The sequence below is a fragment of the Malus sylvestris genome, chromosome 13, assembly GCF_916048215.2.
Source record: "Malus sylvestris chromosome 13, drMalSylv7.2, whole genome shotgun sequence".
NCBI classification, from domain to species: domain Eukaryota; kingdom Viridiplantae; phylum Streptophyta; class Magnoliopsida; order Rosales; family Rosaceae; genus Malus; species Malus sylvestris.
This window is the reverse complement of record NC_062272.1, coordinates 21,460,668-21,475,792: the sequence shown is the minus strand read 5'-3', so window position 1 is coordinate 21,475,792 and position 15,125 is coordinate 21,460,668. Positions and strand designations below refer to the sequence as shown.

Sequence of the window (15,125 nt, the reverse complement as noted above, 5' to 3'; positions counted from 1 at the left end):
AATACTCTTTGACTAAAATCTTAATGGTATTCAAAGTTTGATCAAAGTCCTTTGACTTTGTACACCTCAATATATTATTATTAATATTTATATTTCTATAATTTTTGACATTAATTGTTTGATATTTTAGGAGATTTATAATCCTATAAATTTAAAATCTCTCATTATAATACTATTAGAAACGGCTACAATAAAACAATTCAAACATTTTGATTGAATAAATGGTTAAAAACTATGTAACAATATGAAATAATAAATGGAAAAAGAATGTATCCGTGGTGTTAAAAAACTTGGTACATTTTACATACAACAAAGTGGTACATTAATAAAGAAGAATGGGTACATTATAAATAAATTATGGTACAAGTAAAAGATTAAACAAATGAAATTTTAAAAAACTTGGGAACAAAAAGAAATTAATACATGGGTACAAACTAAAACTAAAAAGAAAATAGTAAAAACTTAAAAAAAAAAAAAGTTGCAAATTCAAAGTGGGTATAAACTAAAAATATGAATATATGATACAAGGTTAAGCCATAAAATATAAATATACCATATGTAATTTTTCTAACACTAAATGAATATTTTAGAAATTTAATGTAATTACGTTGTATATTGAAATAATGACATTCATTAAAACCTAAGGACCTTGATAAAAAATTACAAAGAAATAAGGTTTCAATCAATGGAATAGAAAAAAGAGGGATGAAAATATTGCTTGTGTTGTTTTTTTGTTTTTTGTTCTTTTTTTTTAAAAACCAAATATTGCTTATGTTGTTAGAACTCAAGATGTTTGTGTAAGGACCTTTGGTTGACGTTGTTCTTTCATTGTTTGTTGTGCCCCCTTGTAACAAGAAAGCAAAAAGAAGAAGAAACGAAAGATGACTATAATATTATATGGAAAACTATAGTTTTTGTGTGTGTAGATTATAAACATATATACATTATATAATAAACTAATTTAGAAGAACTTCTAAAATGTAAGGATTTCAAATTATGTTTTAAAAACTTTGCGATAACCACACAAACAAAGCTTAATTTCACCAAATGGAGTCAGCTATATGAAACCTAGGACGCCATTGTGCTCAGATGTCTTTGTTATTAATCATGTCCTTTCTTGTGTCTCACACATTAATGAAGATGCTTGACTGCTTAACAATATGTGCAATAAATCATTGATGGCCTAATTGACGTCCTATAAAATTTTCCTTGAGCTTCAGAGGTAAACGTTGGTCTCACAACACACTCGATGCATTCTTCTACTTTATCAATTTAGCTTGTATTCTAAAGTTAGGATCTCCATCCAATTCTTCGTTCTTTTGCAAGATAGATCTAAGATAATGAAAATGCTCACTCTTTGGTACTTCTTGATCTCCAATTCTCACCCCTATCTCATTTGGACCGCTATTATATTCTTTCTTTGACCTACTTAGGTGAAGCTCTTTACATTCCAATACTTTTCGACAAAGTTTAAGCTTCATATTTATTCCCTCGTGCATTTCATTTGGCAACACTATATCATCTGCGAAAAGCGTCTTTGGTACTTCTTGATCTCCAATCCTCACCCTTATCTCATTTGGACCTCCATTACCATTGAACTTGCACTTTATGGGGGCGTTTGTTTGCCCTCACTAAGTGGGACTGGACTGGACTGGACTAGCTGTTAGTCCAATACTGTGTTTGTTCCATGCTGGGACTAACATTAATGAAACTAAAGGGGACTAGCATGGACAAAACCCTTCACTAAGAGGTTTTAGCGAGACCCCCCAATAACCATGGGATTAGCTAAGACTATCCTCTCTCGTCCTCGTCATGCTCAACAACCACTCCTGATAGACTCCTCGTCATCTCTGGTCACCTAGATCATAATAAAATATTAATAATTTATATATTAAATAATATAATATTAGAATTTGTTATTATCCAACTTTTTAGTCCAACACTGCACCAAACGCTTCATTAAGTTAGTCCAGCTTAGTCTAATCTAAGCCAATCCAGCTTAGTCCTTGAAGCTAGTCCAGTCCGAGATAGTCCGACGCAACAAACGCCCCCATATGTTTTGTCTTTGACCTACTTAGGTGAAGATCTTTACATTCCAATACTTTCACCAAAGATTAAGTTTCATATTTATTCTCTTGTGTGTTTCATCTATTAAAATTATGTCCTCTGCGAAAAACATAACGATGGGATTAAAAATATCAATTTAAAAAAATTTTGAATTCTGAAACATCTGAAATTAAAAATAAATTAGTTATGAAATATTTATATTAGAATTTAAAAATCTGTTTTTGATTCAATTTGTTCAAAAAGGACCCTACTCATCGGAGGAAATTTGCTTTGTAGGTGAAGATAATGGACGCTTAGAGGTCATTGTTTTTGTCATCCCTCTTATGTTATTTAAAAGGGAGTTTTAACGAAAAGCACACGGTACTGTTCACTTTAACGAAAAATCACATTTTTACACTAAAAAGTCAAACTTGGTACTATTCACTTTACCCTTTATTTTGTCCTTATCATTAAAACTCAAAGTTTTCAGGTTCTTTTCATTAGTTTTCCTTATTTAAATTAAGTCCAATACCATTTGTATGGGCCGGCTATTGTGATTCATCCCAAATAGTGTAAAATTCTATGGCTATGTTTGAGTGAAGAATTTCTAAGTTATGACCTTGAAAAGCAAATATAATTATATAAAGGAAAAGATTATATAAAATATGGGAAAAGAGGAATTAAAAAATGCATTGTATAAGCATTACAAAGGTATTTAGAATTATATTTTAGTAAGTTTAACAAATAGTGAATATTTTTTCCAGTTCTCCTCTCCATAGGGAAATTGGCTAAAATACATATTATTTGTTAATTTCAATAAAAAACTACTCACTTTGTGCAATTCTCTATTCCACTTTTGTAATGTTGAAAATGTGCCCTAAAGTCAATTATGAGATGATACTTTACCAACATTTTACATATTAAACTAATTTAATTTAGTCTAAAGACATTGTTTATAGCCGTCTCATTAAATGTTATCCGCTTAAACATAAGCCCTATGTGTAACTAAGAGGAGGTGTAACTAAGAGAATGTAATATAAAGAAGTTAGATTTATGAGACATTTCTTTTTCATACACACATCCTAAAGGTTCCTGATTATAGGGTTGCCAATTGGGGATTGATAATCCAGATAAATCAAATACTATGTCTTCCCCTGTAGAGTGACTGGTCTCGAGTCATTGATGTGAATGAAAATTAGACAAGTATGTAGTTACTCAAATGAGAATGAGTCCACTAAACACGATCAATCAGGAGTTCTCATACACATTTTATATGAGAACTTACTAATTGGGATAATGCAAAGTAGTCATTTGATTTTAGACGTCATAGTTGTCTTATGGTTAGGTACTTAGTCTTTGGCTATGTTAAACGCATTCCATTTGAGGGTATCCACGACATAGTTAGGGTTAAGCTACTTAATTTTAGTGTGCACGTGAATGTACAATAAGAGATCTTTAACCTTCAAACCGTTGATGAAGAATACTTTATAATATGATTAAGGATCTCTAGCGAGAGTATAATAATTATATAGACAAGAGAATCACATTGAATAGTATATGTGAATAAACTATTAATCAAACAATGTGATCAAGAGTATTGAGAGAAGAACCATATTGCTTGTAATCCTAAACTGAATAGGTTCTCAAACATCTTCTGCTTAGCTTGGGTAGCCATGACATAATGCTAGGTGTCATCATGGTTTGTGGAAGTTGTCATTATTAATAATTACTAGTGGGGATTGAAAGTAAGTTTCAATCAACAAACGATTAGTTGAATTTCAAATCGTCCACTACCTCGCTAAAAGGAACATAATGGATTGCACATTGTTTAAGATAATGATTAAGGATATAACAGAGTTGAGTAAAGACAATTAAATAGTTTAACTTTTAATGGCTAGATTAATTAATATGTTACTTAATCAAATAAATAAGTTCATTTCAGACATCAGGTTAGTTTTGGACCTCAAGGCAAATCAGCATTAAATGGTCAATCCCATAAGCAAAGCTCTTGTAGAATCTTGAACGAACATGTCACGAAAAATAAAGTTTACTCTTTTATAAGAGCGGATGCTTGCTAAAAATTTGAAATATCTATGGTGGTGGTTGTATCTTCGGGATTTTCCACTTGTGCAAAGTTAGTTTCCACTTTCACACAATGTGAATGATACTTGGCAATTGCCTCAGGGGAAGCTTGGCAGACGTGTAATCATTGTTCTCTTGATCCACAACGATGCACATGTCCAATTTAGTGGAATACAGATTAATGGTAGCTTTGCCATTGTTCTTGTAGTTAGAAGCCTTAGGGGTGAGGGAATCGGGCTTGGGTGTCCAATTTCCTCCCTTGGTTGGGATTTTGCTATGTTGAGCTTGGGCCTATGGCTAGGATGCTAGACAGGTGAGAGAATGACTAAATTAACTGAACATAGAACTGAGGTAATGATTTAACAAGACATCATCATTCAATCCAATTACTCAGAGTGACTAAAAGTCGAGAAGTGGTCGCTTGCTATTTAGGCGTAGCGTTCGAGCCAGTAGGTCAAGTTTGGTGATTTTTCATCACCAACTGGTTTTTCTTTTCAACGAGATGTAAAACAGAGATTAAATCCGAAATTTTGGTAAACTTTTGTGTTCGATACTGTTGTAACTAACAGGACAATATTGGTGGCATGGAAGGTCAAAAAGGTATTTTCCATGAGATCATGCCCAGTCAAGTCCTCGTTACAGGACTTGAGCAGTGATCGAATTCAACAAATTTCAGAATTGTAATCATTCACAAACATAAAGTCTTCGAACCGTAAGTGCTGCCAGTCGTGTATTGCTTTAACCAAGAATATATTTTTCTAGTGATCGAAGTGCTCTGCTATAGTGAGCCAGAAAGTGCGTAGATCTTCTTCAGCAAGCTATTTTGTTTGCAGTGCATCATGCATATGTCTTCGGATGAAAATCATGGCAGTGGCTTTGTCAGCTTCGCCTCTTCAATAGTGGCTCTAAGACTTTGGGCGGTGACATGGAGCTTCATGTCTTAAACCCACTTCAAGTAGTTTCTTTAGGATACTTTTAGAGTGGTAAAGTTTGACATATCACTGTAATGGAGGAACAAGATCATGGTTAGTCTTATAGAAAATTAAAGATCTATAGACATACAGTTAGAACATTCGAGTTATATAGACATGTATTAGTTTACTTTAACATGAAATGTTCGGGTTTCATGGTGCATGTTTTGATTGAAAACTTTCGGTTTCAAATGCACTAAATTTGAAACTACAAATTTGAGTTCAGTATGAACTTCGGGTTCATAAAAAGGGGTACTTGAAAGAATACAGAATACAATATACAATTCAAGTGTAGTGAGTTTGGGGTTGCTTCAGGAACCCATGTTTGAGTAGCTTCGAGACTATGAAAGGATGTTAATGCTTCAAAGGAAAAAAAATATTGAATAGTTAATTCCACAAAGTGGACTGCAGGCCAATAATTTTGGATTTTTGTCGAATTAATAGAATGTTGATCACTTAATTTAATTCAATAGATCATACGAGGTTAATTGTGGAAGCAAAAATAATAATGATGTTCGGGTCATATAAGTTTTGGTTGGCTTCGGGCCAAGCAATTAAGAAAATATAGCCCACTAGGGCTTTAGTCGAGGACACCCGAAAGGTACGAAGTAATAGGTAGGGTTGGAATTTTTTCCTGAAAATCCCAAACCAAACCAAAAAAATCCCAACCCATACCGAAATTTTTTCAAACCGATTATACCAAAATTTTTGGGATCCATACCGAACCGATCCCTAAATCTTTCGGTACGGGAATTGGGATTACATATTTAATGGTTGGGGAATCACAAACCGAACAAAAAATTATATTTATTTTGGTTGCATGCATGTTGAATGTTGAATGTTGAATTTAAGTAGTTTTATAGTAGACTATATTAGAAATAGAAGTATGAAATTAAGTAGTTTGGAACTTTGGAACATCAATTTGAGTTGATAGGAATGAGCTGGTATTTCAATTGGTATAAAATTTCAAATTTTTATGGGGGTAAAAAACCTAAATTTCAATTGATATGAAATAGGAGGACAAAATTTTAGTGTACATCCAAAATAATCTCAAGTTTCAATCCAAAAACCCAAAAGCACAAAACCCAAAATCCAATCCCGATATATCCCGAAATACCGAAAACATTTTGGAAATCCCAAAATTGGGAATACCAAAATTTTGGTTCGGAATTGATCTTCAAATTCCTGTCCCGAAAAATTTTAGTTTGGGATTCAAGATCCCATATTCGATTTAGGCTTCCACACCGAACCACCCCTAGTAACGGGGCCAAAAACGTTTGATTGGGTCGAAGAAAGGTTGCAGCTTAGCACGATTGTGTTGGCTGTTGTACAAACTAAGCCTTGCAGCTTGGCATTGGGCTCGAGAAAAGGCCGAGAGGAAGCCCAACAAGTAACAGGCTTGATAAAATACAGCCTGAGGGCTGCAGCCTGCTACCAGAAAGAAATCCAGGCTCATGCTTGTTTCTCGCGCCTAATTAGGACTGCAACATAATTATATATATCATATAGAAAAGGGGGGTAGGCATTAAATTTTAAAGTAATAGATTTTGGGCAAATATAAATCTTCTGCCATGATCAAGTTCTACAAGATTACATCCTAGGCTTTATTGTTTTGTCTAGGGCTCCCAGCTTTAAGCCATACACAAATCTACAGGCAAAAAAAACAACGATCGGAACCCTCTTTTATTCTATCAAGTGCTGCTTTTTTAACACCAAAACACTGCTTAGTGGTGCAACTTGGGTATTGGGATATGCTAGATTACTGGTTATGGTTATCCACTAGTAACAACTTGGCCTTAATTTAATTGTTCTTTTCCAATGCCCAATAGTCACCTGTTCCAGTTCTGGTTATCACATAAGATAAAAGTTTGGATCGGCTAAAAGTAATTACTTGGGTTTGTTAAACTCCAATTGGAACTTAAATCTTGCAGTCTTGGAGAGACACTAAGATAAATCAGGATGTTTGTTTAGCTATAAGTAGTTAAAGATTTGATTACCTCCTAACACGCTAATTGTTTAAAAAGCAAACAAAGAAAAATTAATGTCCATGAGTTCTAGCTCCAATGGGTAATGCTGGTGTGGTCCAGTAGAGATTAAGTACTAATATAATCTTAAGTTTCAAATTTTTTTGTTCGAATCATTAAGTGATCCAAAAAATCAATAATTAAATTTTACATATAAGCATCTAATGAATTTTTGCAGAAGTTAAATCTTGCATAAAATTCGTACCACTAAGTAGTACATATCATTATAGCCAAACCTCTTGAATTTAAATACTATCATAATATATTTAGGCTTTTTAGTTAAAATGGTCTCTCGGATTGGCATAACTCCTCACTTTTGTCCTGAAATTTAAAATCGATACAAATGGTCCTTGATTTTGTCCACCGTAAATCGTTATGGTCCTTTGGTGAAAATTTTTATTAAGGACCAAAATGACAAAAATACCCTCAATTTAATAAACAAGCCAAAAATGATTTGACAAAAAATTGATGGTATCTTTGTCATTTTATCCTTATTTAATAGAGATTTTTCACAAATTGACCAAAATGATTGATAATGGATAAACTCAGGGGCCACTTCTATCAATTTCAAATTTCAGAGATCAAAGTGAGAAGTTATGTCAATCTTATGAACTATTTTAGCTAAAAAGCCATATTTTTATCATAGTGTTATCCGATTTAAAGCAATATTTGGGATCAGAGAGATCAAACGCAAGATCTCAATTAGATACAATACTCTGGATAACTTTCTGGATAACTTTAAGTCTTGTGACTTGTTGCGGATATATACTATCATGTGTTTGAAAGAAAAAGGCACATTTTATGGCTGATAAATATCTATATCTTGTTGTTGCATTTAAGTGGGGCAGCGTCCAAATCATGCAGATAGGTAGCACGTTTGTGAGTTATGACACTCGAAATGTCATGAGATAAGTACTCTAATTTCCTTGCTTTTGTTTGCTATTGATGTGGTGTCACATTTTCTAACCACAATTATATAATCATTAAATCCTATAATTAGTTAATCAAAGTGTATACTACTTATCTTAAATTACAGTCATTTTCTTTCTAATTAATATAATTTCTCCTAGTCCATTGTTATTATCAAACTGGACGTACCAACCTTTTATTAGACAATTACTTTATGTAGTGTATATTCATGCAAAAGTTAATAAAAAAATGTTGTTTTATTAACACCCCACATCTTTATGAATACACCCCATATCTAAAATGTGCTTTTAAAATTCTAGCTTTGTCCTCCATTTTTCTGAAGCCACCCCATTTCCATAAACAAATGACAGTAGAAAAGCTAGCTTGAAGGCCACGGGCCACCCATATAAGAGGTATCTGTCATCGATATCAGTATAGCCAAAGACCCCCCAAGTTGCGGAAGTTGACAGTCTCCCAATTCCCTATTACCTACCGATGAGTGGCTGGTGATTGGAGATATATATATATATATATATATATATATATATATATATATATGGAGACAAAGAGAGAGAGATCATGGCGAGTGGCTGGGATTTTTTCCCAAACATTGTGGTGGTTAGCAGTCGGCCTAAGGGGGTGGATGGGTTTTATTTTGGACTTCAGAACTTAATTCAAATCAGGGTAAAAATGGAAATTTAACTAAAAAAAAAAATTGTGGGGTGTTAATAGAATTACCCATAAAAAAATGTATATTCATGCTACTGTAAGTTAATTATATCTACATTAAGTCTATATTCGTGCACCAGTTATTGTAAGAAAACAAAAACGAGAAACTAAAAGAACATAATAAAGGTTCTAGATACCAGAAAACAATTTATATTTATTCATTCACCAAAAGAGTTTGACACTCGCTCTATCCCTGGTGACTTTCGACTGAAGAAAACAATTATTAGGTTCACTCTCCATGCCGTATCCCACTATATTGCTTTCTTTAATTTACGCTATGTTTGGATGAGGAAATAAAATTACTACAGAATTTTAGCAATGAAGGAAATTGAAATGACAAAATTTTATTTTTTAGAATTTGTGAATTATCTTGTTTTGCTAACTAAATAGAACAATGAAATTTAAATCCGAAATGATCTAAAGTGTGGATAGAGTCATTAATATATAAATAAGAGATAGTAGTTGTGGTGGCAGTGACGGTGATGATGGTGAGTGCATGATGGTGGAGGTGATGAAGGTGGGTGGTAGTGGCGAAAAGGTGGCGGTGACAACGGTATGCGGTGGCGGTGATGATGTTATATGGTGGTTGTGGTGGTGGTCATGGTGGCGGCAGTGACAAGGATATGTGGTGGTAACATGTGTTGGTGATTGCCACACATGGTTGAGTTTTCTTTTTTTTTTTCTTTTTAAATTCTCACACATGTTTCATGTCAATTTGAAAATGACACGTATTTACATGGAATTTAAACTTGGGAACTGAAGGTTCTAAATTTCAAAGTTTTTTTTTTTTATTCATGCGAAAATCTCAAATTTTATGTGTATATATGAATCCAAACAAGAAAATTGTGCATGACAATTTATAAATTCTGATTTTTATCCAAATTCTAAGTTTATTTCTCTTATTCAAATATAGTTGAGGCAGTAAAAAATTATCGTCTATTTGTATATCTGGTAATAACTATAAAGTAGGTTAGGCATACCATTTTCATTCTATCATTTCCATCATACCTGCACACACAAAACATGAAGACCCTCACTATCATTCTGCTTCTTTGTGTTCTTGCATTCTTCGTAATCTGCATGTCAATAGAACCCCATAACTTCTACGGTACCGAATACAACGTTCGAGTCATCAACGGCTTCACGAACAACTCGTCCCTGCCGTTGGTGATTTGGTGTGCATCACAGCACAGTGATCTTGGTGGACGTGCACTTCAGGAGCATGAAGATTTTAGCTGGAGCCTGAAGACCAATCTCTGGGGCACTACTGACCGTTTCAAATGTACCATGAAATGGGACCGAATAAGGAGGAGTTTTGAGGCGTTTAAGGCCCCGAGGGATTTTCAGAGGTGCGGTCCTTTTAGGAAGTGTTCTTGGTTAGTCAGAGAAGACGGGTTTTATTTCAGCAATGATGAAGTAAGTTGGAAAAAAGATTTTTCATGGTTGTAAGGTATTATTAGTATTTGAGAGCAGTAAATTTTATAATTAACAAACTGCATGGAGCTAGTACTTCAATAATATAAAGGGTATTTGTTTCTGGGTTTCTTTTATCTTATTCTCTTCGATATTTACATGTTGCTTTGCTCAGACACAGAGGAAACCTCGTTTGCTTTGTGTAAGTTTGGTGCCCCAGAATGCCAGAATCAGTAATCTGGGTCTTTTGTTAATCTCGGAAACGATATTTTTTTTTTTTTTTGGAATCTTGGAAATGATTTTGCAGAGTTTTTTTTCCCCGTACACAACTTTTCTTTTTTTTTTTTTTTGGAAACACGATTTTTCTTTATCTATTAACTCTTCTTTCCTTATTTAATCCAAAAAACTATAATAAAAAAAAAATTAAAAAAACTTGTATACAAAGAAAAAATGTGTATGCGAAAATTGTTAGAAGTTTTCATGTAATTGATTTTGTATTTACTATCGTAATTCCTAGATTGAAAGATTCCTTATTGTGCAACAATAACTCTTGTATGTATCGTTAACAAATCAATAGAATTAGTCAGTTGTGCCAAATACAATTTCTACAAAAATCACTTCCTTAATTATATGTTAGCTAGGGAGGTGTTGAATTATTTTGTTTTTGAAATGATAATGTAAAACAATAGTACTCTTTTTTGCACGAAATTGCAATTGAAGATGAAGTATGATTCACTCCCTCCTAAATCCATCACCCCTCCAATCTCCTCCTATTTGAATGGTCACGATTAAACATCAACATCTGGTGTTTGTTTCTTTATAGAAAGAGAAAGAAAAAAGGGAAAGTGAAACAGAAGGGACTGGAGTGAAAGGAATTTGGAAGGGAAAAAATCCCACTCTGTCTTTTTGGGACTAGAAAGTACTTCTAGTCGTAAGCGCTCATGCTATTGGTGTTATTAATTATTAGAAAAATCCATTTTTTTAATTAAGAATCCAAATGCATCTTCTTCTACTCTCTGTTTTTTCCCTATAAAACATTTTTAAAAACCAAAAACATTTTAAAACCTTTCTGCCAAATATAGTCATAAGCGTTTTTCTTTGTTAGAAATTGTTTTTAATCTTTCAAGAAACAATCCCAAACAAGTCATTGAAATATAAACTAATCGTCCTCTTATAATCACTGCAAGTGTTAGCAGCGCAACTCCAGTTGTTGATTTTCATTGCACGTGAACTCTCAGTCATATACTATGGTACTGCTGGATTAATGAAGCGTCATCATCATATGGCTATGTATCGATGCAAAACCGTGTGGCCTAGATTTAGTGGTAGAATAGATCATCTCCAACCGAAAAATCTAGAGGGCCGAAAATAGCTCAAAAACCATCTCCAACGGAGTGTTAGGGCAAAGGGCCAACTGGCTAGCCAGCTAGTCCCGGGCCATAAATTTGAAACCAACGACTAGCTAACGTTAGTGTGACGCCAGCTATCAACAGTTAGCTAATGTCAATTACCGTTATTTGAATTATTATTTTTTGGGCCAAATTTTTTTGAAAAATATATTTAATTATAGGCCCAGAAAGTATGTTTAGTTGAATGTTTGGATGTTCTTTTTATAGACTTTGGGGCTTGCTCAAATCTCCCACAGTCGATGTGGGACTCCCACCCACTTCCATTTTTTTTATACTTCCTCTCCCACAGCCGATGTGGGACTCTCCCACTCACTTCCATTTTTTTTTTCTACTTCCTCTCCTACAGTCGATGTGGGACTCTCCCACCCAGTTCCTTTTTTATTTATTTATTTTTTATTTTTATATATATACTCTAATAAAACATTTCACATTTGACTTGAAATATATAAGTTGTATTTTTTTAAAATTTACTTGTAGTTATTAAATTTAAGTTGTATTTTTTAAATTTTAGTTGTAGTTTTTAAATTAAAGTTGTTGTAGTTTTTAAATTTAAATAATAAATTATGTTTGGCCCTCGGTTGGAGACGGTTTTTTGTGGCAAGGCTAAAACGAGCCCTATGACCCTTTGGCCATCGGTTGGAGATGGTAAGAAACATGACATTGCACTGTTCATTAAAATATTAATTTCTTGTAGGACCAGAGGGCTTAAATGAGCCATTTGACCCTCCTTTGGATGGAGATGGTCTAAGCCAAATTGCATGCATCACTTATTAGTGTACAAGTAAAAGTAACTACAAACATTTGGCATCTTCGATCCCAATGACGTACCTTTCAACGATGTACCCAGTTCATGTCTTGCACTATATAAAATATATCAGCTGTTCCCTTCACAGTGTATTTCCACTCCCATAACATAATTCGAATTGATTTTCATGCATGCTTGGGATATAGGATACGATATTAAGTTCCAGTATCGAATCGAAATATTCAAAACCTTATCGATTGAGTACTCATCTCAATAATACAGGCTTCTTCTAAAAAAAAAAGCATAATAATGTAGATATATATGTATGATATTATCTAGTATCGAAGTATTCAACCCATAATCGATAGTGATGGTTCAAAAAATTGAACGAGGTCCTATTTTGTCAATACGTGAGAGAAAGAAGCTTGCAGGCGTGCCATTTTGGAGGCTGTCAACAAACAGTATTTGTGCAGTAATTTTGGGGTGTTTCACGAGATCGGACTTCTAAACCAAAAAATTGAGCATCAAATAAGACAGTCGTTTAGTTAGATTCTTTTAATACCTTGACGACCGAGGACTTTTAACTTTTTATTTTTTTGTTAGTGTGCTTGCCTAAAACATAACAATGAAAGGAATGAAGCAAAAAATGTTTCAATTAATCCTTCCATAACTAAAGGAAGAGTACAGTACACTTGAAATGTAGAGAATATTAAACTAAACATGGTAAATACCAAAAATATATATGACAATATTTTGGAATTTCTTATATATACTGCAGTGAGAAATGCTTCTACCCAAAATTGATGAGGAACCTGAGATGCAATAAGTAGTGTCCTGGCTGTTTCCACAATGTGTCGGTGTTTCCGTTCTGCACACCCGTTCTGCTGAGGAGTGTATGGACATCTAAAATGTTGATGAATGCCATGACTGGACAAATGCTGTTTGAACTGAGTACTAATAAACTCACCCCCTGAGTCACATCTCAAAGTTCCAATTTTGTGACCAGACAGATTTTCACCAAGAGCTTGAAAGTGAACAAAAACTTGAAATACTTCTGATTTATGTTTGAGAGGATACAACCAAGTGTACTTAGTAAAGTCATCAACAAATATGACATAGAATCGATATCCACTGATAGAAGACAGGGGAGCGGGACCCCAAACATCCGCATGAACCAACTCTAAAGATCTAGAAGAATGACAAATAGAATTCTGAAAAGGTAACTTGGCACATTTGCCTAAAACACAATTCGAACAGAAAGATTGTTTGACAATAGTAGATAAAGGCAAAGAAGACTTTGAGATCACAAATTGCAAAGTCTTGAACGTTGGATGCCCCAAACGTTGATGCCAAGTGTGTTGTGATGCCTTGAGTGCAGTAAGACCATGATGCTTTGATGAAGACTGAGAAGATGCAGAAAAGGGATAGAGACCACAGCGAACAGGAGCTCTAAAAAGCATCCTCCCCGTAGTAAGATCCTTGACATGAAAGTCAAAATGATTTAGAGTTAAGGAACACCAATTGTCTCTAAGAAACATATTTGCAGAAACAAGATCATGCTTCAAGTGTGGAACATGCAACACATTTTGTAATTTAAAAGTAGCAGAAGGAGTATGAAGTAACGAGGAACCAGAGTGGAGAATCGGCAAACCTTGGCCGTCTCCAATGTAGACTTTATCGGGGCCACTGTAAGGTTGTGGATTCTGAAGATTTTGGAGGTTGTTAGTCATATGAGAGCTTGCTCCAGAGTCAAGTAGCCACGGAGGAGAAGAAGATGCATTTGAGCGAGCATACATAGCAAGCTTAGCTGGTGGAATACGGCCTTGAAAATTGGGATTCATACGATTGGAGCAGTCAATCGCTTGATGACCAGTGTTTTCACAGATTTGACAAGGAACATTCCTGGAATTATTGTTAAAGAACCGAGCACCATTACGAAATCCTTCACCACTACGATTTCCTTCACGATTAGAAGCATTCTTGTTGATGTGGTTACGAGTGTATCGATTGTGATTATTATAATTCCTTTGAGAATTATTGCGCTGAAAATTGCCTCTGTTGAAATTAGAGGAAAGAGGAGGCTGAGCAATATACGCCTGAGGTGTAGGAAGGAGTAGAGGTGAAGACGCTGGAACAGACTGAAAAGCTTGATAGGGTGCAGAATTTGTTCCTTGAGTGGAATGCTTGCGAGCAAGAGCCATTTCTTTACTTAACAAAAATCCGTGAAGATCATCAACAGTAGTATCAGCAAGTCGAAACTGAACAGAATCCACAAAAGAATCATACTCATCAGGTAAGCTATTGAGAATGATGAGAAGTAGATCATGATCATCCACAGGAGCACCAGCGGCGGCAAGAGCATCAGTAGCCTCTTTGATGCGTTGGAGATACTCCGAAATAGAAGATGAACCTTTCTTGGCAGATTGCAAGGTTGAACGGAGTTGATGAATGTGAGAACGAGATACACCGCCAAACCGCCGTTCAAGATTTTGCTAGAGTTCTCGCGCAGATTGAACGCCAACAGTGAAAGGAATCAGATCTTCCGAAAGTGTGGAATTGATCCAGATAATGATGTTCTGATCCTTCTCATACCACAATTCATAGTCTGGATTAGGAACAGAGGTGAATCGACCAGAATCATCAGCAAGAAACTGAGGCGGTGGAGGTTCAGATCCGTCAACAATACCGGTAAGTTTGTAGCGACGAAAGATCGGCTCGAAGAGAGATCGCCACACAAGATAGTTATGGCGCTTGAGCTTAGTCTGAATCATGCTGCCGATATTGTGTATCGTAATCG

General features: G+C 34.6%; 1 protein-coding gene across 1 annotated transcript; it reads left to right on the top strand.

The window, feature by feature from the left end:
- The first annotated feature begins 9,722 nt into the window (after positions 1–9,722).
- LOC126596622 (S-protein homolog 21-like) lies at positions 9,723–10,304 on the top strand. Its single transcript, XM_050263275.1, has one exon. It carries the CDS (start codon positions 9,785–9,787, stop codon positions 10,208–10,210), a length of 426 nt encoding a protein of 141 aa, XP_050119232.1. The 5' UTR covers positions 9,723–9,784; the 3' UTR covers positions 10,211–10,304.
- Positions 10,305–15,125: the final 4,821 nt, after the last annotated feature.